This window comes from Gobio gobio (assembly GCF_949357685.1).
Source record: "Gobio gobio genome assembly, chromosome: 11".
Lineage (NCBI taxonomy): Eukaryota > Metazoa > Chordata > Actinopteri > Cypriniformes > Gobionidae > Gobio > Gobio gobio.
In genome coordinates this window covers 47192876-47218580 of record NC_137104.1, presented here as the reverse complement: position 1 = coordinate 47218580, position 25705 = coordinate 47192876, and the positions used below count along the sequence as shown (strand labels likewise).

The 25705-nt window shown below is 38.9% G+C and overlaps 1 protein-coding gene across 1 annotated transcript in view; it reads left to right on the top strand.

The window, feature by feature from the left end:
- Positions 1 to 25705, top strand: part of col22a1 (collagen, type XXII, alpha 1) — a 96061-nt gene that overhangs the window by 11875 nt on the left and 58481 nt on the right. The window contains exons 4-7 of the mRNA XM_079830268.1: positions 10853 to 10933; positions 22491 to 22602; positions 22704 to 22827; positions 22935 to 23210. Of these exons, the coding sequence (XP_079686394.1) occupies positions 10853 to 10933; positions 22491 to 22602; positions 22704 to 22827; positions 22935 to 23210 (593 nt within the window). The remainder of the gene's footprint in view (positions 1 to 10852; positions 10934 to 22490; positions 22603 to 22703; positions 22828 to 22934; positions 23211 to 25705) is intronic.

The window sequence follows — 25705 nt, the reverse complement described above, 5'->3', positions numbered from 1 at the left end:
TGGTTTTGATTAGCGTAATGGGCATTTCAAATAAGAAAGAAAACATTTGATTAAACCCCCTCCCTTTCTTCTGTTTCTGATGATAGCTTGCACACTAGCTGGATTTAGATGTGCTAACCAGGAAGAATGCTGAACAGGAAGAGGAATATTTTGGGTAGGACTTCTCAGAACACAATCATAGAGTAGGACTGTGTCTGAATGACTAGAGCAGGGGTTTTCAAACTTTATGATGTCAAGGACTTTTTATGAGGGACCCCCTTCCTAAACTCCATCTATATTTGTGACCTGGACCACAAAACCAGTCACAAGGATAATTTTTTTAAATATAGATTTATCTTCATGGAACATGATCTTTACTTTATCCTAATGATTTTTGGCATAAAAGAAAAATTGATAATTTTGACCCATACAGTGTATTGTTGGCCAATGCCACAAATATACCCGTGCGACTTATGACTGGTTTTGTGGTCCAGGGTCACATATTTTTATGTATGAAAAAACATTTAAACTGTTAGATAAATAGTAAGTATGACATTATAAATTCAACATATTGTTTCCAAACTTAAATTGGCTATGTATAAACCTGAAGAAGACATTTTCAATTAAAAATTATTTGTATGAGCAACTTAAATGTATGTAATCTGTGTTAAGAACACTACCTTACAACCCCATTGAGCGAGATAAATGGGACTATAGTGAGAAAAACTCTCTAGAAAGATACAAAGCAAATGTATACAATTCTGGAAAGTATGTAAACGGCAAGAAAGGAGAGAAACATTTAGAAATGAAACCGTTCTAATGTTTGGTAGACTTTATCTATTTTTTGCTTTGTCTTTTTCATCTCTGAAATTGTCTGGGGACCGCTTAGAACCTTCTGGAAGACCCCTGGGGTTCCCTGGACTACAGCATCTGAGAAAACTTAGATGTGAGATGTTTCAGTTGTTGATACTGGCATTCTGAGTGATTTTAAATATGTGCAGTGGCAAGGGTGTTTTAGTTGGTGTCTTAGTGGCTGTTTAGCTACCGTTTGAGAACTTTAAGATATGAGCAAAAGTAAAGTTGGTTATGTTTTACAAAGTCCTCTATATGACACACCACTTTCTAAATTGCTGCATCATTCTCTAGCCTGAAATGTCAGGGTGATCAGCCGGTACCAGTTGGCCATTTTTAAAGGAACACGCCAACTTTTTGGGACTTTAGCTTATTCTCCCCCAGAGTTAGATACAGTAAGTCCATACATACCATTCTCATCTCCGTGCATGCCATAACTCTGTCTGACGCACCCACCGCTAGCCTAGCTTAGCACAAAGACTGGAGATAAATGGCTCCAGCTAGCCTACTGCTCAATAAGTGACAAAATAACACCAACATTTTCCTATTTACATGTTGTGATGTGTATAGTTACATCGTGCTAAGACCGACGGAAAATTAAAAGTTGAGATTTTCTAGACCGATATGGTTAGGTACTATACTCTCAAACATGCGTAGCTGAAAATAGTCACCAGCACGCTCTCTGTGCAAGCAGGTTGTCACGTTGGTTATGTTGATGGATGTTAGCCTATGTTCAGGCGCTGTGTAATATCATTGCGCTGCTTCACCCATTGTACGGCAGCAAAGTTCATGGATTATTACGCAGGAATGAGAGTATTGTTCCTAACAGTATCAGTCTAGAAAATCGCGACTTTTCATTTTCCGTCGGTCTTAGTACGTAATGTAACTATTAGGGATGCAACAAAACAGTTAGTCCACGGTTCAATACATACCTCGGTTTTGAACCACGGTTTTCGGTTCGGTTCTGATGGCTTGTCACATCAGTTTTTTGCTATTCTATTTTTAAGCGACAGGAACAGCAAGAGGTTAAGGAGAAAAAAAGACTATATTTTATTGCAATACTCTTTATTTATTTTACTTACAGTAAAAGACTTGAAAAACCTTACTTTAACTTAAAACTTTACTTAAAAAAACCCTTGTACACATTCCTAGTGTATTGTATAATATAAAATAAATATATATAAAGATTTACACTGGCAGCTCAGAGCTGTACAGCACCATTTAAAGGGTTAGTTCACCCAAAAATGAAAATTCTGTCATTAATTACTTACCCTCATGTCGTTCGACACCCGTCAGACCTCCGTTCATCTTCGGAACAGAAATGAAGATATTTTAGTTGAAATCTGATGGCTCTGAAAGGCCTCCATTGGCTCAATGGCACGTTACACTCTCAAGACCCTTAAAAGGTACTAAAGACGTCGTTACAAAGTCCCTCTCACTACAGTGGTTCTAAAATAACTTTATGAATCGGCGACAATAGTTTTTGTGCGCAAAAAAACCCCTAAATAACGACTTATATAGTGATGACGATTTCAAAACACGGCCTCACGAAGCTTCGAAACGTTATGAATCAGTGAGCCGAATGATGATTCGGATCGCGTGTCAAACTGCCAAACTGCTGAAATTTGCAGATTCAAACCGCTGATTCGACTCGCTGATTCATAACGCTTCGAAGCTTTAACTTTCACATAACCGACTGTGTTTATGTTAACCTTGTGTGTATTTGACAGTATTAGCGCAGTAAGACGACTACTTAGTCCAGTAATCACGTGTTTGACTGGCGTTTAATGCGCGCGCTCGGAAAAGCGCATGTTAAAACAGTGCATAAGCACACGAATGAAATGTTTAACCGGCAAGGCTGTAAAACGCATGCAAATAATGAACTTTCGTGATTGTGAATATCTATAGTGTTCCGTGAGTATAACTCTACCACTAACGTGTGATGTGAATGTATGTCGCGTTGTTCAGTATATTGGGATGGAGGCAAATGATAGAATTTATAGAAATATAATTAATTAAATGCAAAACCGAAAAACGCAATTCACAAGCGCGTATTGAACCGTGAATGCCGTACCGAACGGTTCAATATTATATTGAGAATTGTGGCATCTCTAGTAACTATACACATCACAACATGTAAATAGGAACATGTTGGCGTTATTTTGTCACTTATTGAGCAGTAGGCTAGCTGGAGCCGTTTACCTCCAGTCTTTGTGCTAAGCTAAGCTAGAGGTGGGTGCGTCAGACAGAGTTATGGCACGCACGGAGATGAGAATGGTATGTATGGACTCATCTAACTCTGGGGGATACAGGGAATAAGATAAAGTCCCAAAAAGTCTGCATGTTCCTTTAAGCATGAATAAATTAATCCAAATTCATCAGCTTTGGTAATTTCAACTAGTAGACAACACAGTGCAAATTGTCAAGTGCAACCAACAACATCTGGAAACATTTTGCAGGTGCATCATTAATCAGCTGATTATCCTTAGAATATCTGATACGATAGTTTTTTACGTTACCCAATCATAATTTGACTTGCTCTAAAAAAATAAGCAAGGTACAAACAAGCAAATAAATGCAAAAGTCTTTGAAAAACAACGTAGAAATGCAGTGAAGGCTGTTCTTCTCAGTCCATCATTTTAGTTTCATGGCCACTCTCTAAATTACAGCCTTTATGCCACAGCTGAAGGAAGCTGCCCTCGATAGAGCACAGTTAGAAATCACTTATACGTGCCATTTAAACAATGACGCACGACTGGCTTTTGATTGCTTTGTCATTTCGCCAGTCAAAGGAAACAGGTATGTCAAAAACAACTTTTTATGGACAACCACATTTAGTTAGCTACTTGTCATTAGCAGCATGCTAATTGTGGGGTCAATTCCCCCAAAAGAGGCTATGGGGTTAAAGGAACAGTCCATCTCGAAATCTAGCTGTGAATCATTCTTTTGAGATGGATCTTAGATGATACAGTTCACAAAGCCATTCTAAATGATTCATTTGCGGGTTCATTTGCAGCCAATATCCACTATTTAAGTGTTTTGTCATGACCTGGAACTGCTAGTAATTGACTTTGTGTGTTTTAGGAAGGTTGTGGACACAGGAACATGGCCTGTTTCAGTAATAGAGTAAGAGAAACCTCAAGCACATAAACGGCTTGAAAACTATACATGGATGTCCGCTGTACTGCAATAACTTGGCTCACATAACGAATACAACGCAAATATAGACAACCAGGTGCTCTTTTCTCCAACCTTTATTTATCCCCGGTGGGCGGCTGAGATCTTTATTTTTTTGTGGTCAGGAGGGTGATGTTTGGATCAGGGCAGGGACACACTAGGGGGTTGTGGGGGTTTGGGAGAGTCACGCTAAGGACACTGTATCGGACAGAGATGTAATTGTGTCAAGTGACCCAGCCTCTGTAAAGTGGAATGCGTAGCAAAGATGAGGGCTCTTAAACGCTACAAAGCACTTTTTATAGGAGCGATTAAAGAAAATTACAGGGTCTGATTGTACATGATTGTCAGGGACGCGATCAGCCGCTGTGGTTTGGGCGTCTGCCTGGTCCATGCCAAGAGTGTGTGCGCGTGTGTGTGAAAGAGAGCGAGGGAGAAAGAGAGAGAGAGAGGCATAAAAAGACATCAAAATCATTTGATCAATTACATATTTGGGTATTATAATGTGATTTTGTGCATTTTACTACCAGTAGACACCCAAGGGAAGAGACTTGGGTTTAGACTTTTGATAAGGATGAAATGGCAACCTTGGAATAAATTTGAAGATTCCAAAATTTTCATATCCAGTCTGAGACTAAATTCCCACTTTTTTCAGGTTTGACTGAGCTAATGTTGGTGAAGCCTGCACTTTATGATTTTACACCAGGAAACCTAAAAACTAAAGTTTGACCACTTTGGTGCCATTATATTTGCCTGGTTGTCATCAGTCAAGCAGGATGACCAGTAGTAGTATACTATCAGCATCACCAGCTATTACAGATACATATTATTAAATATTTAACAACATAATATCATCAATTATGGGAACACACCATTGGCAGGGCTCAATCCGAGAGGCGGCATAAACGGTTACGGTTGTCTTTCAAATTCCTTCTGCATGCAATAGGATAGCGCTACAACCAACCAGAGCAACGAAGAAGGTGAAGCGGAGCTAGTTGATAGATTCAACTTTCGCCGTATCCGGTCGGCAAAACTCTGAACACATCTTCCTTTTTTAAGAATGACTCCAAGTCTTCTAGAGTCGGGGCCAAAGCCGATTCGAAAGACTGCTGTTCGCCAGTTTCTTTGTTTTGAAGTAGCACGCGGAACCAGGGTTGCCAGGTTTTCACAACAAAACCCGCCCAATTGCTACTCAAAACTAGCCCACAGTTTTGGGGTTAATGCATTACAAGTAACTTGAGTTACGTAATAATATTACTTTTTCCAAGTAACTAGTAAAGTAACGCATTACTTTTCGAATTTACAACAAAATATCTGAGTTACTTTTTCACAATAATTTGACTGACATCTCTCCTGCCCCCATGTTGAGAAAAATAAGTGCAGAGGCGTTGTGTGTAAACATGATGGTTATTGTAGTTCTAGACTAAATGTGAGCATTTATTTATCTCACTTGCACAATAAAGATTCTGTACTCCTCAAAATGAATAAAATCAGTCAAATGCAAAATCAGAGTACTATGCAAACCTCCAATAATTAAATGTTAAATAAAACAACTATTTTTATGCTTAATCTACCTTTATATTTAATTTACCAATGTCTTGCTGCTGACCTTTGATGATGAAAATTACTAGATTTTTTGTTTTTATCGGTAAAACTTTTTTCTCCTGCATCCTATTCTACCATTATCCAGAATGGCAGCACAGCAGAGCTGCGCCCTCTACTGTTCATGCGTGAATTTGCATTTTTACCTCAGCCTGGGGCTTATTATTTCAATTTTGGCATGAAGAGGTCTTTACGTTGCACAAAAATATAACTTTTTTGTTATAAAAAAGAACAAAAACAAAAAAAAGCCCAGCCCAGGTGAGAAAAAGTAATGCAAAAGTAACGTAACGCATTACTTTTCTTAAAAAGTAACTAAATTAGTTACTTTTTATGGGAGTAACGCAATATTGTCATGCATTACTTTTCAAAGTAACTTTCCCCTACACTGCTAGCCCAAAACAAGCCCAATCGCAATTCAGGGGCTAAATATCACATAACTGGGGTTTCTTCAACCCGCGGACATGAAAAACAGCCCGCAGCAACAGTGTTGAAATAGCCCAATTCCGCAGGAAAACCGCGGACTTGGCAAAACTGCGCGGAACTGCCTTAACTCTGCCGTCATTATGTTAAGCCCGCCCACTGCCTCTATACACGATGTGATTGGCCTGACTAGAGTTTGGTTTTTCCAGCTCACAAGCCAACGATTCCTCGGCTACTAAAGTATATGTACAACATGAGTACAGTTCTATAAAAGATTATTTAAATGTACTTAAAAGTTTTTTGGTTCCATAAATAAGTCCTAAAAAGTTTGTCCTGATAAAAAGCGCTGTCTCGTAACATTAAAGATTGGGCAGTCCAAAAGTATATGTGACCAATATATTTGTGGCAATATAGCCAACAGTACATTGAATGGGTCAAAAAATCGAGTAAGTAAATATCATGTACCATGAATATATTTTATACATGTCCTACCTTAAATATATCAAAAATGTATTTTCTCAATATTTAGATTTAGATTACAGATTTTCACATAGCTGTATCTCCTAAATATTGCCCTACCAAAAATTGTTAACATACCATACATCAATGGAAAGCTTATTTATTCAGCTTCCGTGTGATGTATAAATCTCTAAACCCTTATGACTGGTTTTGTCGTCCAGGGTCACATATGTTTTACAGACAAGTTGGTACTACAGTATTGACATTTTGGTGCTTCTTCACCCTTCAATAAATGCCCATGAGTCAGTCTAGTATGACCTATCCAACACCTTGTAAATACAACTTGGTCGTGTCTTGATTTAAAATGGTAGACGCATCTTTTCCCAACCAAATAATTTGTTATTTTGTCATGCAAAAACATGCATTAATTAATTCATAAATAAACATAGATACTGTTATTCAAGAAAAATGTGTCATATCATCATTATCATCATCATCATTCATTTGGTAGACAAAAGTAGATTTTGTAAAAATATTTTTCTACATTTTCAATTTTTTTAAATCATAGAAACAGCTCATATTATCCACATCTGCCAAGTTCCAAAAAAGAAACGAAAACCACAAAACTTAAAAGCACCACAAAAGTATCATAAATTCAAAAGTGTACAACTTAATGACAATGTTATGGCTCTTTTATGAGATTTGTTGGTGCTTCACATACTTGGTTGTGTATAGAAGATATGTTTCTTCAAAAATATCTACTTTTGTCTATCACAGGAAAAAATTGCATATACGTCATATACGTGAGTAAATAATGGCATAATCTTTATGGCAACACTTTACAATAAGGTCTCATTTGTTAACATTAATGTATTATCTAACAATGAGCAATACATTTGTTACAGTATTAATTCATCTTTTTTAATGTTAGTTAATACAAATCCAGCTGTTTGTTTGTTCATGTTAGTTCACAGTGCAGTTTAACAAATACAACATTTGATTTTAATAATGTGGTAAATGTTGAAATGAACATTAGCTAAGATTAATAAATGCTGTAGAAGTTTTAATTCTTAGTTAATTGTATTTTTTGGCTCAACTATTCCTCTAAAGATAACAGTGATGTGTGTGTGTGTGTGTGTGTGTGTGTGTGTGTGTGTGTGTGTGTGTGTGTGTGTGTGTGTGTGTGTGTGTGTGTGTGTGTGTGTGTGTGTGTGTGTGTGTGTGTGTGTGTGTGTGTGTGTGTGTGTGTGTGTGTGTGTGGGCATGTTTTCGTGAAATATCAGGACACAAATGTGTATAATGACATGGGTATGACATAGGTATTACAAAAAGAGGGTGAAATATGAGGACGTTCCCCATGTCCTCACTTTTCAAAATGCTTATAAATCACACAGAATGAGTTTTTTTTTCACAGAAAGTGAACTGCACAGTCTCCTGTGAGGGCTAGGTTTAGGGACAGGGGCAGTGTAAGGGGATAGAAAATACGGTTTGTACGGTATAAAAACCATTACGCCTATGGAATGTCCTCACATTTCACAAAAACAAACGTGTGTGTGTGTGTGTGTGTGTGTGTGTGTGTGTGTGTGTGTGTGTGTGTGTGTGTATGGGTGATGGTAGTTCAGATCTAGCACACAACGTTTGCCAATCACATCACCTGTACTGTACTTTCTTTTCAATTAAAAGTAACAACAACAAACAAAAGCAATAAGCATCCATCCAAACTGTCTAGGCTAATATTAGCATCCTTCCTTAGCAAGTTCCTCTCTACAAATAGTACATTCTCATCACAGATGCCATAGTAAAGCAAGCCTGCTGGTGTTGCGTTTCTTCCTGTCATCACTGCTGTCACTAGCTATGCGTCGCCATTTGTAATCTGCCCGTTTGTACGGCCTAAATTATCACAGCTGTGACGTTAGCATAGCTGCACTCCACCAAACTCTAAGCTCACTGGACCAACCTGTAACTTTCCTCACGTCTATTTGCCAATGTTATAGAGTCGTAAGTTATGCCGCCACGTCTTCGCTGGAGGGCTTGGAAATGATCCTCTAACAGTCTGTCTTCAAGCACAGAGAGGAAGATGGATAATATTACAGTGACAGTCACTCTCAACTGTTAATTTCCTTCAGCTGCCAGTAAAATCAAACCTCTTCAAAGAGGGCAATGTTGACTGCTCAGAAACATTGACATTCTTACTTACAAATGTTCTCCTAAAAGAGGTCCTATTATGCTCATTTACAGGTTCATACATTTGTTTAAAGGGCCTAGTGGAATGCACTATATTGCCAAAAGTATTGGGACACGCCTCCAAATCATTGAATTCAGGTGTTCCAATCACTTCCATGTCCACAGGTGTTTAAAATCAAGCACTAGGCATGCAGACGCTTCTACAAACATTTGTGAAAGAATGGGTCGCTCTCAGGAGCTTCGTGAATTAATGCGTGGTACTGTGAAAGTCCATTCGTGAAATTTCCTCACTACTAAATATTCCACGGTCAGCTGTTAGTGGTATTATAACAAAGTGGAAATTGGGAACAATTGCAACTCAGCCACAAAGTGGTAGGCCACGTAAAATCACAGAGCGGGGTCAGCGCATGCTGAGGCACACAGTGCGCAGAAGTCGCCAACTTTCTGCAGAGTCAATAGCTACAGACCTCCAAACTTTGTGTGGCCTTCAGATTAGCTCAAAAACAGTTCATAGTCCATCCAAGCCTTTCATCACCAAGTGCAATGCAAAGCGTGGGATGCAGTGGTGTAAAGCACGCCGCCACTGGACTCTAGAGCAGTGGAGACGTGTTGTCTGGAGTGACGAATCACGTTTCTGGCAAGCCGATGGATTAGTCTGGGTTTGGCAATTGCCAGGAGAACGGTACTTGCCGGACTGCATTGTGCCAAGTATAAAGTTTGGTGGAGGGGGGATTATGGTATGGGGGTTGTTTTTCAGGGGTTGGGCGTGGCCCCTTAGTTCCAGTGAAAGGAACTCTTAATGCTTCTGCATACCAAGACATTTTGGTCAATTTCATGCTCCCAACTTTATGGGAACAGTTTTGGGATGGCCCCTTCCTGTTCCAACATGACTGCACCAGTGCAAAGCAAGGTCCATAAAGACATGGATGAGCGAGTTTGGTGTGGAGGAACTTGACTGGCCTGCACAGAGTCCTGACCTCAACCCGACAGAACACCTTTGGGATGAATTAGAGCGGAGACTGCGAGTGAGGCCTTGTTCCAGCACCTGTTTTCAACCTCTTTCTTAACACTCTGTTTTAGTTTCGGTTTCTTAAAAACCTGCCTTTTGAAAAGTGCAGTCTGTTGTGATTGGTCAACCGCAGTGTGTGTCTGAAATGTAACACTACTGTAACTACACTAACTATGGCATCAGATTTGCTGGCTAAAAAAAAGGGGGTTAGTTTAGACAGTATCTCTCAGACCAGGATTCATCCCTTTTTTGCATATGCCTTTGGCGGGAATTGTTTAAATGAAAAAAAATTATGATATAAAGAATAACTCCCTTTGGAGTGACTTTGTGCTTTGTAACTTTGCAGACCTTTTTAATGCTCAAACAGTAACATCACACACTAAAAAAAGTTGAAAGTGTAAAAAGGCATAAGGACCCCTTTAAGAAAATAAATATAGGCTTGAATGTGACTATTTTAACATGCAGTGAGAGTATAGATAAAATATGATTTAATGCGGATAGCAACTCAGAATGCTTGGTCTTGGAAAGATGTGATTAGAAATCTTTGAGTTCATATCGGGACTTATGAGTTTTGATGGTAGACTTTGTTATTTATGTAAATTTGAGTACAGTCTGCTCTAAAACATTATTATGCTTTTTCAGATGTCAGGCAAAATCAAACAGCAATTAAGATATTAAAGAAAACTCATTTGTTATTTTTTCCTATGTGAAAAAGAAGTGCCTTCATTTGAAAAAAGGTCATGCAAAGTGTATTTTTTCACAACGCTATCTAAATCTATTTTCATCCCAATTATGTCCGTATAACATAAAACATTTAAATGTGAAATATCCGTGAGCAAAAAGGTTGTCATTGGCGAAATACCACGGCAGATTGCCTGGCCACCTGGAGCCAGGACAATAAAATGTCAACAAAAAAAATTTAATTTCACAATATGAATTAATGATGAAGACTGCTCTCCTAAAAGCAGATGTTTAGACATTTCGGGAAACCCTGCAGTGTTAATAAAGCACAGATTGCAATACCTCATAATGCATCATATCCACCAAATAGGACTAAAAATATAACCGTGGAAATAAATTGCTCTATATAATCCAAGCACCTGTGGAGAGTTGTGTAGGTCATTTTGCCATCCAAAAACATGCTCACCCATAATGTTGTGTTTCTCTCCACAGATGTTCTGTGTCCCAACATGAAAGTCCAGGCAGGCCGTTTCAGACCGAACAGCACCAGTGCTGGAGTGTCAGAAGTCCCAGGTAATGTGTCCATGTTTTTCCCATAATGCTTTGGTGTTAAAAGTCTTATGAAAGCCCCTCAGCATCGTTTTCATCTGAGTTCACATGGTGTCATGAACAGTTATGAGACAGCATCTTCTCATAGGATAAGCAGTGTCTCATGAATAATTATGGGCTCTTTCAGCTCACCTTGTTGCAGCTCTAAATCCATTTGTTTTTGGGCTTTTTAGATTAAAAATGATTGTCTTCCATCATGTGCGACATGTTAACATCTCAAAACCTTTCATGATCCTTTAATATACCACTATATTGTGCTTCATCTTCAGCTGTGAGAAAACTTTTCTTCCTCTCACGGTTACACAGTTACACGAACTGCATCTTATTTTCCGATTAGAGGTCAAAAATAAATGAAGAAGTGCACAGTATAACGACTCTAACATATGGACTCCCAATTTTGCACTTCAGAGTCTTTTTTTGCGTGGATGTAAGTATTAATACCACAACCTACAAGCCTAGTTTCTACATTTAAAGTTCTTTTGGATCAGAAATAAAGCTTTCTTTTCCCTGAAGGTTATGCTTTAAAACATGAAACATTTCAGCGAGACACTGAGGTTTCCAAATAAGAGATCTTTTGCCCTCCTGTGTTCTAAGAAACGTGGAGTTCTTTAGTGATTACACAGATCTGGAGGATGTTGTGTTTGGGTCTTCAGGGGGTTCTGAGTTCCTCTGCGAGACACCCACTCAAATTCATCAACCTAAAGTAAGAAACCAGACCAAAACACACACAGAGAGAGAGAGAGAGAGAGAGAGAGAGAGCACTTACCTGTGCAAGAAAATGACTATACAATCTGGTGCTATAGGGGTGTGTGAACTAGAAGGACTGATTCGCTGGCATATAGGCTACAGACACTGCTGTATGTACAAATGGTCAACAGAGCCATTTTCATAAATCTGATGAGTTTGGGTCATGTTTTAATTGCTCAAATCTATCTTGATAAATCCATAGAGAAGTCGTAACCCTGGAAAATGATTTATGCTTTGAAAAACAGCTCTTTCTTCTTTTGACATTTTTGTTTACAGGCAGCGGCTATTTGTACGAAGTGGTGCTTTTACACTTTACACTACTTATATGAAAATAGCAGTATTTTCTTAGTGATATGCTATTTACACTAAGTGAAAAATAGCGATAGATTCTATTTACACTATGTAAAAATATCAGTATTTTCTTTGCAATGAGTGCAAATAGTAGTTAGATACATTATAAAACAGAATGCAATAATAACATATTGAGTGTAAATGATTATTATATTTATTGAATAAATACCGCCTTATTGGGACAATAAAGCCCTCCCTACACCTACCCCTACATCTACCCCTAAACCTACACGATAACCGCTTTATTATTAAATAACATATTTTAACATATTTTCTTCATATTTATTGAAAAAAAAAAAGCCTTTCTGATCTGATGGGAAAAGGGAGAAGAACGAGTTCGGCAAAAGGCGGCTTCGAACTCGGGTCGATCATGATTTGCGTCAAAAGTATATGCGGTTGGGTTAAATGTTTGCTTAAAACAACCCAATTGCTGGGTTAAAACAACTTGTGTAAATAGACACTGAAAAATTGGCATCTGCACTGCTTAAAAAAAAGTAAAAAACTTTCAAAAGTTTCTGAAATGTGGTCCATTTGACTATTTATAATGAGGAAAAGTGCTGACTTCGGTATTCAGATGAAATTTAAGGTGTGATTTCTCCACGTCTGAACATCATTTGTGGGTCATTGCGCGTTCCTCATAGTTTCTATAATCTTCTTGACGTTTGTGCTTAGATCTGTTTGGTTGGAGTTCTTTTGGATTGCACTGACTAGACTAGATCTCTCCTCTGGTGGCTGTAAGTGTTAATTATGGTGTCTTGATCCTGTAATCTGCGATATTCAAGGGAACAACACAAGCTAAATCTTCAGGGAAATTCCAGGTTCACATGAGATGTCACAATTACTGAAGCTGCCAACCTCTGCATGCTGTTTCTAAAGTTTGGAACATCAGTGTTGGCCAAAGCAAGGCCGAAATGGACATCAAAATTTGCTGACTCAAGACTGCATCTGTGAAGTAACTCTAACAACACAAAACTAGTTTATTTGTAGCACTTACACACTAGATAAAGCTCTGATGGAGTGTTTGAAAGATGTGTTTTGAGTGTTTGGAAAGTTCAAGTAGGATAAATTGACAGTAAAAAGACAGTACATTGAATTTTTGAAAGCATAACTTGAACTTCATATAACTCAACAATAGCTTTTTTTCTAACGTATTAAGGCCCATTCACACCAAACAATAACTGTAAAGATAAGTATAACAATAACTACATTATCATCCACACCAACGCACAATATCATTATGTTTATTATAAGCATACGCTGCAGTTATGTCGTCTGCCGCTTTAAATGCTTTAAATAGGATGGATTCTGATTGGCTGTCAATATTTTTATTTCCCAAAAGCTGTGGAAAAAAGCTTTGTTCTGAAATTGATTCCAATTATAGTGTTTCTCCATGCCGTTATTATCGTTATAGTTGTGATGTGGACTCTGCTATTCTTTTATACAGTTGTGGTCAGAATTATTGGCACTCCTGGTAAATATGATCAAAGATGGCTGTAAAAATAAATCTGCATTGTTTATCCTTTTGATCTATCATTCAAAAAATTCGCAAAAACCTAACCTTTCATTGAAGTAAATGGATGGAAAGTCAGGGAAAAATCACATCATGAAATAAATGCTTTTCTCCAAAACACGTTGGCCACAATTATTGGCACCCCTAGAATTTATGAGTAAAATATCTCTGAAGAATATTTCCATTAATATTTCCATTTTTTAGCACACCAGGGTGACTAGGAGCATGACATTTTCTAGTTATGACGTCTTGTTTCACAGGAGTATAAATATGAGGAAACACAAAGGCCAAATTCCCTTAATCATTCATCACAATAAAAGTAACACCAAAGAATATAGTTCTGATGTGCAGCAAAAGATTGTTGAGCTTCACAAAATAGAAAGTGACTGTAAGAAAATAGCTAAAGCATTGAAAATTCCCATTTCCACCATCAGGGCAATAATTAAAAAGTTCTAATCAACTAAAGATGTTACGAATCTGCCTGGAAGTGCAGACGTGTCTCTATATCGTCCTAATGCACAGCGAGGAGGAGAGTTTGAGTGGACAAAGACTCTCCAAGATCACAGATGGAGAATCGCAGAGATTAGTTGAGTCTTGGGTTCGAAAAGCCTAAAAAAAAAATCAAACAACCCCTAAATCACCACATGTTGTTTGGGAGGGATTCAAGAAAAATCCTTCTTGCTCATCCAGAAACAAACTCCAGAATATTCAGTTGTCAGACACGACTGGAACTTCAAAAGGGACCTGGTTCTATAGTCAAATGAAGCTTTTTGGCAGCAACCCCACCAGATGGGATTGGTGCAAACAGGGATAAAAAGTACCCCATGTCCACGGTTAGGGTTATTTTTTTGCTGGAGGTCCTGGACATTTTGTTCAGATACATGGTATCATGGATTCTAGCAAATACCAACAGATAAAAAAATCTAAACCTGAAGGCCTCTGCTAGAAATCTTATAATGGACCATGGTTGGATCTTCCATCAGGAAAATCGAAATTAAAATCAACACACAAATGTGTCACTGAGCACAAAATGAAGCTTCTGCCATGGCCGTCCCAATTTCCTGATCTGAACCTTACAGAAAATGATTGGGGTGAAGAGAAGAAGCAGCAACATGGAGCTGGGAATCTGAAGGATCTGGAGAGATTCTGTATGGAGAATGATCTCTGATCTGTTGTCAGTTGTTCTCCAAACTCATCAGTCATTATAGGAGAAGATTCAGAGCTGTTATCTTGGCAAAAGGTGGTTGCAGAAAGTATAAGGGTGTCAATAATTATATCCAACGTGTTTTGGAGAAAAGCATTTATTTCATAATGTGATTTACCCCCACTTTCAATTATTTTACTTCAATGAAAGGTTAGATCTATTATAAAAAAAAAAATAATAATAGATCAAAAATTTTTACAGCCATATTTGATCAAATTTACCAGGGGTGCCAATCATTCTGACCACAACTGTATTTATAGCGATTTTTAGAACTATATCTTTATCATTATAGTTATCATTCTTGATGTGAACGGGCCTTTACTGTTGAAACTACTACATTACATTTACATTATTTGGAAGATGATAGGCCTATATCCAAATCTCATTCAATGTATAGGCCTATAATATTATATATGTTTATCAGTTTATTGTTTAAAGGGTTAGCTCACCCAAAAATGAAAATTCTGTCATTAATTACTTACCCTCATGTCGTTCGACACCCGTGAGACCTCCGTTCATCTTCGGAACACAAATGAAGATATTTTAGTTGAAATCTGATGGCTCTGAAAGGCCTCCATTGGCACAATGCACGGTACACTCTCAAGACCCTTAAAAGGTATTAAAGACGTCGTTACAAAGTCCATCTCACTACAGTGGTTCTAAAATAACTTTATGAATCAGCGATAATAGTTTTTGTGCGTAAAAAACCCTAAATAACGACTTATATAGTGATGACGATTTCAAAACACGGCCTCATGAAGCTTTGAAGCGTTATGAATCAATGAGTTGAATCAGCAGTTTGGATCGCCAAATTTCAGCAGTTTGGCGGTTTGACACGCGATCCGAATCATGATTCGACTCACTGATTCATGTACCCTTTAAGGTACAGGTTTTGCACATGCGCATGGTGTGGCCGCACATTTTGAGTGGGAAGGGCACATTTCAAAAGCTGGATAGGTGGAGTGCAAATAAATTAAACAGAATACATGGGTCTCAAGTTGCGTTGTTATTAGTTTCATTATAAGGGGGAAAAAAAACATCAAGATGTCCATATAGCGCATGCGTCTGGATCAAAGACTTGGCTGTGTTAACCACAAAGAAGTTTGTCACGCTGACACACTGTGACCGTTTTAAAACGCTGCCGTAGCGTTTTTATGTGGTGACATCTTGTACTTTAGGGGGCTGGTTTCCAGGCCGTTGCGTTGTGTGCAGAAGTGCCCATGATGTGTTCGGATCAAAGACATGCGTCGTAACGTGCTCATCTGTGCCGCGCCACATAACCGGCACAGCCTCCCTCGCTCTCACTGTTTAAAATAAGACTCGGTCATGATTATACGCTTTCACTCGCCAGGCCCAAATTACAGGTCCTGCTCGCCATGCGAGGTTCCTCCAAGCTTAGAAACGCTATTGGGAGAGAGAGAGAGTCGTGCCTGCGCATGGAGACGCAGAGACAAACAGAGAGTCGTGGAAATAAGCTGAGAAGCAAACAGCTGGAGGAAGAGTTCAGCATGGTGTGAAATCAAACAAACAGCTCGAACCAATACATCAAACTGATAAAACTAAACATACAAGTGCTCAGAGAACACAAAGATAAATTAATCTATTTTTAACATGATGAACTTTCTGAGGCTCATTAACTACAAATTAAAGTTTACTCAGGCCATGAGATATACACTCTAAAAAAAAAGGTTCTATATGGCACCAAAAATGGTTCTTGGCTCGTAATCATATGGAACCTTTTTTAGTGCTATATAGCACCAATTTTGGTGCTTCAGTGGTTCTTCAGCGGTTCTTCAGAGGTTCTTCACCGGTTCTTTGACTAAGGTGCTATATAGCACCTCTGAAGAACCACTGAAGAACCACTGAAGCACCAAAATTGGTGCTATATAGCACTAAAAAAGGTTCCATATGATTACGAGCCAAGAACCATTTTTGGTGCCATATAGAACCTTTTTTTTTTAGTGTATCTTGGAATTAATAGCATTTTAAAGTAAGAAAAGTCTATTTCTTTCATCGAATAAAAAAATAAATTTTAGCAGAAAATGTACATACAATTTGGCATTGGCATTATAGTATATTATAAATAATATACACTGATCAGGCATAACATTATAACCTAATATTGTGTTGGTCCCCCATTTGCTGCCAAAACAGCCCTGACCCGTCGAGGCATGGACTTCACTAGACCCCTGAAGGTGTGCTGTGGTATCTGGCACCAAGATGTTAGCAGCAGATCCTTTAAGTCCTGTAAGTTGCGAGGTGGGGCCTCCATGGATTGGACTTGTTTGCTCAGCACATCCCACAGATGCTCTATTGGATTGAGATCTGGGGAATTTGGAGGCCAAGTCAACACCACAAACTCGTCGCTGTGCTCCTCACACCATTCCTGAACCATTTGTGCTTTGTGGCAGGCGCATTATCTGCAGAAAGAGCCACAGCCACCAGGGAATACCGTTTCCATGAAAGGGTGTACATGGTCTGCAACAATGCTTAGGTAGGCGGTACGTGTCAAAGTAACATCCACATGGATGGCAGGACCCAAGGTTTTCCCCGTCGGCTTGCCTTCTTCCCATAGTGCATCCTGGTGCCATGTGTTCCCCAGGAACGTGACGCACATCCACCCGGCCATCCATGTGATGTAAAAGAAAACATGATTCTTCCGACCAGGCCACCTTCTTCCATTGCTCCGTGATCCAGTTCTGATGCTCACCTGCCCACTTTTGCCGCTTTCGAACGCGGACAGGGGTCAGCATGGGCACCCTGACTGGTCTGCGGCTATGCAGCCCCATACGCAACAAACTTCAATGCACTGTGTATTCTGACACCTTTCTATCAGAACCAGCATTAACTTCTTGAGCAATTTGAGCTACAGTAGCTCGTCTGTTTGATGGGACCATACGGGCCAGCCTTTGTTCCCCACATGCATCAATAAGCCTTGGCCGCCCATGACCCTGTCTCCGGTTCGCCACTGTTCATTCCTTGGAGCACTTTTGATAGAGACTGACCACTGCAGACCGGGAACAGCCCACAAGAGCAGGGCCGGATTAACAATTTCCTGTGCCCTGGGCAACAAGACTCAAGGGCCCTCCTGCCCCTGCCCCTGCCCCAAAGCAACAATCGCAAAGTCGCTATCACCAAGAGCATATAGCCTATACTTCTATACTAACAAATCAGGCTTCTGCAATGCTCAGTGGCGATGTATGTAATAGCCTCAGCATAAAGTGCATTCAAGAGACAGAACACTAATGATGCACTAATGTTTAACATAACTTTTTACAATTAATCTTTCACAGAACTTAGTGGCTGCTACAGAGTAATTATTAAATGTTTCAATATAGCCAATCAACCTATATTTTGACTGCAACAGTGAAATAAAGCAGACCGCTAGGGAAGCCTTAACCTAAAACCAGAGATTTTTTATTCCTAAAATGCTACAATGTGAAATTGTGGCTATTTTTGGAATATGTTTCATAATGTCGACTAATTTCAATTCCTTTTCTCTTTTACATTTTCTTTTAGCGCTCCTGCTTAAATTTCAGACAGTGTTGACTGATTGGGTCGACGATTCCAAGCCCAAAAGCTCACTAAAACCCACCCAATTCAAGAAAAAAACACCCAAAATTTGAACTGACAAAATAATTTGATATAATTTTATTGCCATGTCAATCAAGGCTGATAAGCACCATTTTATCTCCTTAAAACAAAATAATGATGTAAAAATAAAAAATAAATCCCAGGAAAATGGATCAAAACAGGGCATTCAAAAACAGTCATGCATGACATGGAAAAACACATGCATCATTTTCAAATGTCAACAGTAAGAATAAACTAATTTAAGTGCAAAAAGTGCCCAATATAATCAGAATAAACAATGTAATTAGCAGGCATTTCGCACACATTACTGCACACACCACAGCCAAAATGTGTCATTCACTGATGCTGAACAATATTCCAACAACAAGAATGCGTTTACTTTTGTGCTGTGCTTTAACTTCAGATATAACTAGTAACGTTATGTCTTTCGTGAAGTACATATTTATAGAACATAACTCAGAACTTAACAAAGTCAAAATGGATTAATCGTTGATTCAAACCTCTTTCAGCAGCTGTTGGGACGAGTAGAGCGCAGTCTAGACACTTTAAGAGGTGCAGATGTCCTGATCAGGCCAGTGTGCACGTGATGATGCTCAGGAGTCATATAAGTTACTAGCCTATTCGATTTCAATTCAAGTCATTCAACCTCTTGGAGTTAGTTATATGTAAGAGTCTTTGAGTCACAGGTGTAATCCACGTTTTGAGAGTTGGATCCCTCTCCCACTCATTACTGTAGATAACTTACTGTATATTTATGCCACTTTGGCATAGCGATCATTTGATATCCAGCTACAATTTCGCGCTGAAAACCTGTCATGAATGAGCGCGAGTCGCGACTCCCTGCTGATCGCTGATTGGCTGAAAGTGCGTGCTCGTCAGCGACGTCAACACCAACGCCAGCTGACTCTACGCTGAACGCTGGGCCGGTGTGTGTCATGATGCACACTTGAGTTTGTTATTAACCAATTAGACTATACAATTTAGATGTTTGAAAACCACCAAACTGACCCCAAACCAACCCAAAATTTTGTCCACCTGCCCAAACCCGTTTTTAACCGCACAATACAATTCAAAACCGCCCAATCTGGCAACACTGATTTCAGAGCGTCAAGTCACGTGATTCGACTTGACAGCTCGTCCTCGCTCGCTGCACAGCAGCGCAAGAAGCTACAGACACTGTTTTTTACGTGATTTAACATATGTTGATCGAACGGGTTGCAAAAATATAATTAGGAAAGTAAGGATTGCGTTTATAACTTGATCTAACATAATATTTGACAGTGCCCAGGGCCCCTTAGATGTCCTGTGCCCCTGGGCAAGTGACCAGTTGCCCTAATGGTTAATCCGGCCCTGCACAAGAGCTGCAGTTTTGGAGATGCTCTGACCCAGTCGTCTAACCATCACAATTTGGCCCTTGTCAAACTCGCTCAAATCCTTACGCTTGCCCATTTTTCCTGCTTCTAACACATCAACTTAGGACAAAATGTTCACTTGCTTCCTAATATATCCCACCCACTAACAGGTAGCATGGTACCATGATGAAGAGATAATCAGTGTTATTCACTTCACCTGCCACCTGAACACATCAATTTTTATTTGCTGACAATCTAACCATGTTTGATGGCAATGTTGAACAGCATTGGTTCTCATGTGTCATGTTAATGAGAAAGAGATTTTAGAGCAATATTTTCTGCAAATAACTTTTTTTGCTCTTTGCTTCAGACAACAGATACCTCATATAAGTAATTTGGGCTACTTTTATTGTGTTAAACATCTTTTGTGTTTTTAAATCATAGAGAGTTGGACAAACAAGTGGGTGAGTAAATGATGACCAATTTCTTTATTTTGTGTTGTTGTTGTGAAATATTCCTAAGGGGCAGATCACACTATACTTGCTCCATATGCAAATATAGATTATTCTAATTGGTCCATTGTTTTGAAAACTTTTTTTTTTAAACTTGATACCACTTTCATGGCACAAGAGACTGCAAAAGCATTGAAATGTACCGTGACGGCCAAAGATGTACAGTTTAAAAACTAGCACAGATGGACAAGAAAATTTGAACGGCCCCATAATGCTGGTCTGGCAGAAATCATGAGGGATTTGTTGTGCAAAAAAGCTTAAAAGATGAAAAGTGCTCTTGTTGTTTTATGCACTTTTTTGTACTTTGCTGTTAACAGAGTATCTGCTTTCTTTCTACGTTCTCAGCCACCTGTTACTCTATTACAGACACAGACACGCACACACAGTCTGGCCTAGACTTGCACGTTCTCACATTACCACCGAGTTAAACAACTCCAAACATCCTTCAGTTCAAATAATCTTCTCTCCAGACTGTTTAAAAGGACCTCCGTTGCTGACACGAGCACACCTGCCCTAAGAAAACAACATGAGAGTTCATCAAGTGAAAGTGAGATCTCACAGGCGTCATATACACAAACCATCAGCGGTTCATGTACCAAGAGCGGAAGCTCTTTCCAACGTTTAACTTAACCAGCATTAGTGTGTCGCAGACCCTTGACTTGCTTGGCCAGGCAACGCCCAGGGCCCCACTGGCATCGCCATGGCGACAGACTATGTATTGGTTAAAGGAGCGCCCTGGTTTGGCCACTATACTAGGGTAGAAGGCCAATACTGCCAGCCTCAGTAGATACACACATACACACATGCTGGAGCACCAGTGACATAATTGCACATGAAAGGTTGGTTTTTAAAACATCTGGTGCAGCAAGTGCAGTTTAATGAGTGTTGGCTGCGGATCTGAAGCATTAATTAGTGGGCTGATATCCACACAGCACAGCTCCACTTTACTATTTTTAAAAAACAATGATGTCATGTTTGATCCCAGAGGCATGGACTTTTTTTGTGTGAATGTGGAAAGTGGCTCGAGTGAGGAGTGTCGTTTTGATTGTGGATGTGGAGGACAGATATTAGAACACTTAAAACACAGCTGACCAATTTGACCATAATTTGACTCTTTACTGTGATTTATTTCCATTTATGTCCGTGTTTGTGTTTCTGTATTATATGTCTTTCTGGAATGAGTGATGATTCTGATTGGTCAGTTGTGGCATTTTGTGGTCAAATATTTTTGTGTAATGATGCAAAATGTAAAGGTGATTGTTGTCTCAGGTGATTTCATATTTAGCTGTTAATGTCCCTTGTATCATCTTCTGACTATCTTCTGTTTTTATGATATATATATATATATATATGTATATATATATATACACATATATATGTATATATATATACACAAATTAATTTATACATTAAAATAAAATTCATATGTATCATAAATTAGGATATATAATCATATGTTGTATAATAGAATTTATACATATGTTATATGTATTGTATCATACTATAAATAACAATTATATAAATCATTTTAATTAACGTTTTTATTATTCGTTTCATGCATTCTGTTGAGTTAATTAACATGTAATATTATCTTGAGTTAATTAACATGTACTATTTCATTATATTTGAACTTTTGTGATTTTATTTGTTTATGATTTTTTAATTGCATGCCGTGAAATGTGCTAAATCAGTAAACGTGCCTAGCCTAAAAAAACGTAGAAGCTACACTCTAAAAAATGCTGGGTTAAAAACAACCCAAGTTGGGTTGAAAATGGACTAACCCAGCAATTGGGTTGTTTTAACCCAGTGAATGGGTCGTTTTAACCCAGCGGTTGGGTTAAATGTTTGCTTAAAACAAGCAATGTTTGCTGTTTTTAACCCAGCATTTTTTAGCGTGTATATCATTGCCTATAGGCCTTCTTTGGCTTATTGGTTTAATGCACTATGATATTATATTTTAATCTTATTTATCTCTTTTTTTTCTATTAAAGTGAATCCTCTGCTTCAAGAAAGATTTAGGATTAGAAGTTCATTTACAGTACAGTATGTTGTCATTTTGACCTATCTCTTGGACTCCACCTAGTGATCATTGATGGAAAGACACATTAAAGATAATCTACAGGGAGATTTGGTGAAAGTGATTTCACATCGCTGTTGATCCTGGAACAACGTTCCAATCAACCAATCAGATTTGAGGGACAAGTTTGCAGTATATGTCAAGTTTTTTTTCTTCTTCCCATGTTGGTCTCAGGTTTTGATTTGATGGAATACTTCAATGTGAGAGATTTTCTTGGAGAAAAATTTGAGCCAGGTCAGACCCCGTATGTCCGGCTCGGTGCCATGCCCATCGTCCAACAAACAGAGTAAGTGAATCATTGCTTGCAATGGTATATTTAAAGATCACGTGTTTTTTCGGCAGTTTTTCTCTTTTTAACAAAGCTATCTTTTGTTTCTTGTGTTGTAGAGATGTCTTGCCTCAGGGCCTGCCTGATGAATATGCCTTTGTGACCACATTTAAGTTCAGGAAGACGTCTCGTAAGGAAGACTGGTACCTGTGGCAGGTCTATGACAAATACGGCATCCCACAGGTGTGTAACACTGATTCTGGGGTGCCAATGAGGATCTGGTATTTCAATTGCTCTATATTTTACCAAATAAAACTTAATGTCATATATATTCTACAAATATCCTCCAGGTTTCCATCCGGTTGGATGGAGAGAACAGGGCAGTGGAGTACAACGCCGTGGGCCTGACGAAGGACGCGGTCCGGGCGGTCTTTAAGAACCCAGAGGTGGACAACCTGTTTGACCGTAACTGGCATAAGATTGGAATGAGGGTGGACTCCAAGGCTGTGTCCCTGTTCCTGGACTGCAAGCACATTGCGACACTGCCCATAGAGGACAGAGAAGACATTGACATCCAAGGAAAGACGGTCATCGGCAAGAGACTCTATGACAGCGTCCCCATTGATGTAAGCACCTGTGTTGAGGTTTATTTACATATTCTCATTTAGATTAGCTTACATCATAAAGAGTAAGTTGCACAAAATACTGTGAAATGATGGCATCAAATGGTAAATCCATAGTATACTAAGTTACTGATTATTATTTTTATATACCATTTGCATGGTACTTCAGAGACAGAATGCCAACATGATATTCTCTAAAATGCATGGTAAAAAAAAGGGTTCCGAAGTTTAAGGTTTTTAATTAGTGGTGGGCCGTTATCGGCGTTAACGTGCTGCGTTAACGTGAGACTCTTATCGGGCGATTAAAAAAAAATAATCGCCGTTAATCTATTCTCAAAGTTGGGTTGGGAGCTGGGTCTATACTACGCAAGCTATGATGACTTTCACCTTGATATTTTAGCGCGGATGTATACCTAGCCGAATTTCACTGTAGGGGAGAGATAACGAGTCTTCGAACCTGTGTGTATGCCTACTAGTGTTGTCAAAAATATCCATATTTCGATATGTCTCGATACTGGAAAATCTGAAACGATACGATACTCATTTTCTACAGTATCGATATCAGCTGCGCTCTCCTCTCCAACCGACAGCGAGTTGACACGCACCTGCCTCCTCTCATTCAGTCCAGTTAACCCTCTGAACATGGCGAACGCATGTTCTGCTGGATTTTTCCTCATGACAGCGTGTTAGAATTGGTGTGACCGGTCTGAATTTCATGTGGGGTTAATTCTACTAATTCCCGCAGATTTCGCGCTCACATCTGAAGCGCACACACACATACCGTAATAAAGCCGCCTCTGACATACAAGTGCAAAAATGAGCTCCTTTTTCCAGCTTATTAATGGTCAAATACACTCAAAAATGTCTCAATGCCTATCTTGGTGAGTTTTAACGTAAACACAGTCGTAACCAGCTCAAAGGAACAGTGTTTGGGATCCATGCGTGCGTCAGGTCTTAAAGGGACAGAAGTGAATTATTATTCAAACTACAAAAAGACAAACGATCACTTACGAGTACACATATTCTGAATGCCTTCGGCAGAATTCAAATGAGCCATTTTAATCTAGATTAATTCCAAGATTACAGTGAGATTAATCTAGATTAAAAAAATGTATCTATGCCCACCACTATTTTTAATATATATATTTTTTAAAAGCAAGGATGCATCAAATGTGACAATAAGGACAATTTTTACAAAAAGATTTCTATTTCAAATAAATGCTGTTTAAATGTTGTCTGGCTATCACCAGACCAAGCTCAATCTTTTAAGATTGAACATTGGTCTGGGGAGTCTGCTCTGTATTTTCTACTGCACAAGAGGCGTGATCAACTGGCATAGTTCAAATGACCCTGTATGCAATTGGATAGTCCTTCAAACAATCAGACCACAAGAGGCGTGATCAACGGGCATAGTTCAATTGACCCTGTATGCAATTGGATAGTCCTTCAACCAATCAATAACCCCAACCCCTCAACCCTACCCACACTGTGACGTGGGCAAATCAGGTAACACAGTGCAAAACGGCCCTCTGTTTATGGCCAGCACGCCCACTGATCTGGTAACTCCTATTACTAACCTGCTGAGACCTATATTTGGACCCATCGCTTCTCTATCTGTCATTGTGTTAAACGCGCCAATAGCGCGCCAGGTGGATAAGCCAGTCTGTGATTGGTTCCCGCAAATGTGTAACAGAAGCAGGATAAATGAATGTACAGGTTTCCAGCCTGAGCTGCAGGGCGAAATCAAATCACCGGCAGATCAGGCTGGGTTTACCCAGTATAGCCCTTTCATGCATGGTGTCCACATCTGTGGACAGTTAATTTAACTCCATTTAGGGCTCATTTATCATGGCAATTTTCTCCAAACCACTTGAGGACAGTGTCAGTAGATTGACAGCAATATTGTAACAGTGGCTACTGTCTAGTATTCCAAATATTCATTGCTTGATGACATCATTAATCCAAGATGGCTGACAGCCCCAGGCATACCGGTATCTGTGAAAAACTTTTATACAAGGAGGTCAATTGAGCTAAAAAAAAATATGTATGTACAGGAAAGTATGATGAATATGTTAGTATTTTATAAACTAAAATTTAGAGTAAAATGTAGTTTGTATACACCAAAAACTAACTGTCCACGTATGTGGACGTCATGCAACAGTGGAGTCAGATTGCATAAAGTCGGATTTCTGTAACCTGCTAGTATATCTGTTCTATTTTTGCAAAGATGTTATTAATTGTCTTATATTGTAATAAAACAGACATTTAATAAATATATCAACATAAATAACCATTCAAAATGACATATTACGGCATTAAATGGCAACTTTACACATACATACTGAGACAAATTAGCATTTTGCCTTCCAAATAGGGACAGCACAGGTCAAGCACTCAGTACAAAATAATATAGAATTTCCCAGAGGTCAGTGGAAGTGACCGTGAAAGCAGTGATGAGGGGTATGTGTCAGCAAAGCCCAGCCCATATTGCTACTAGG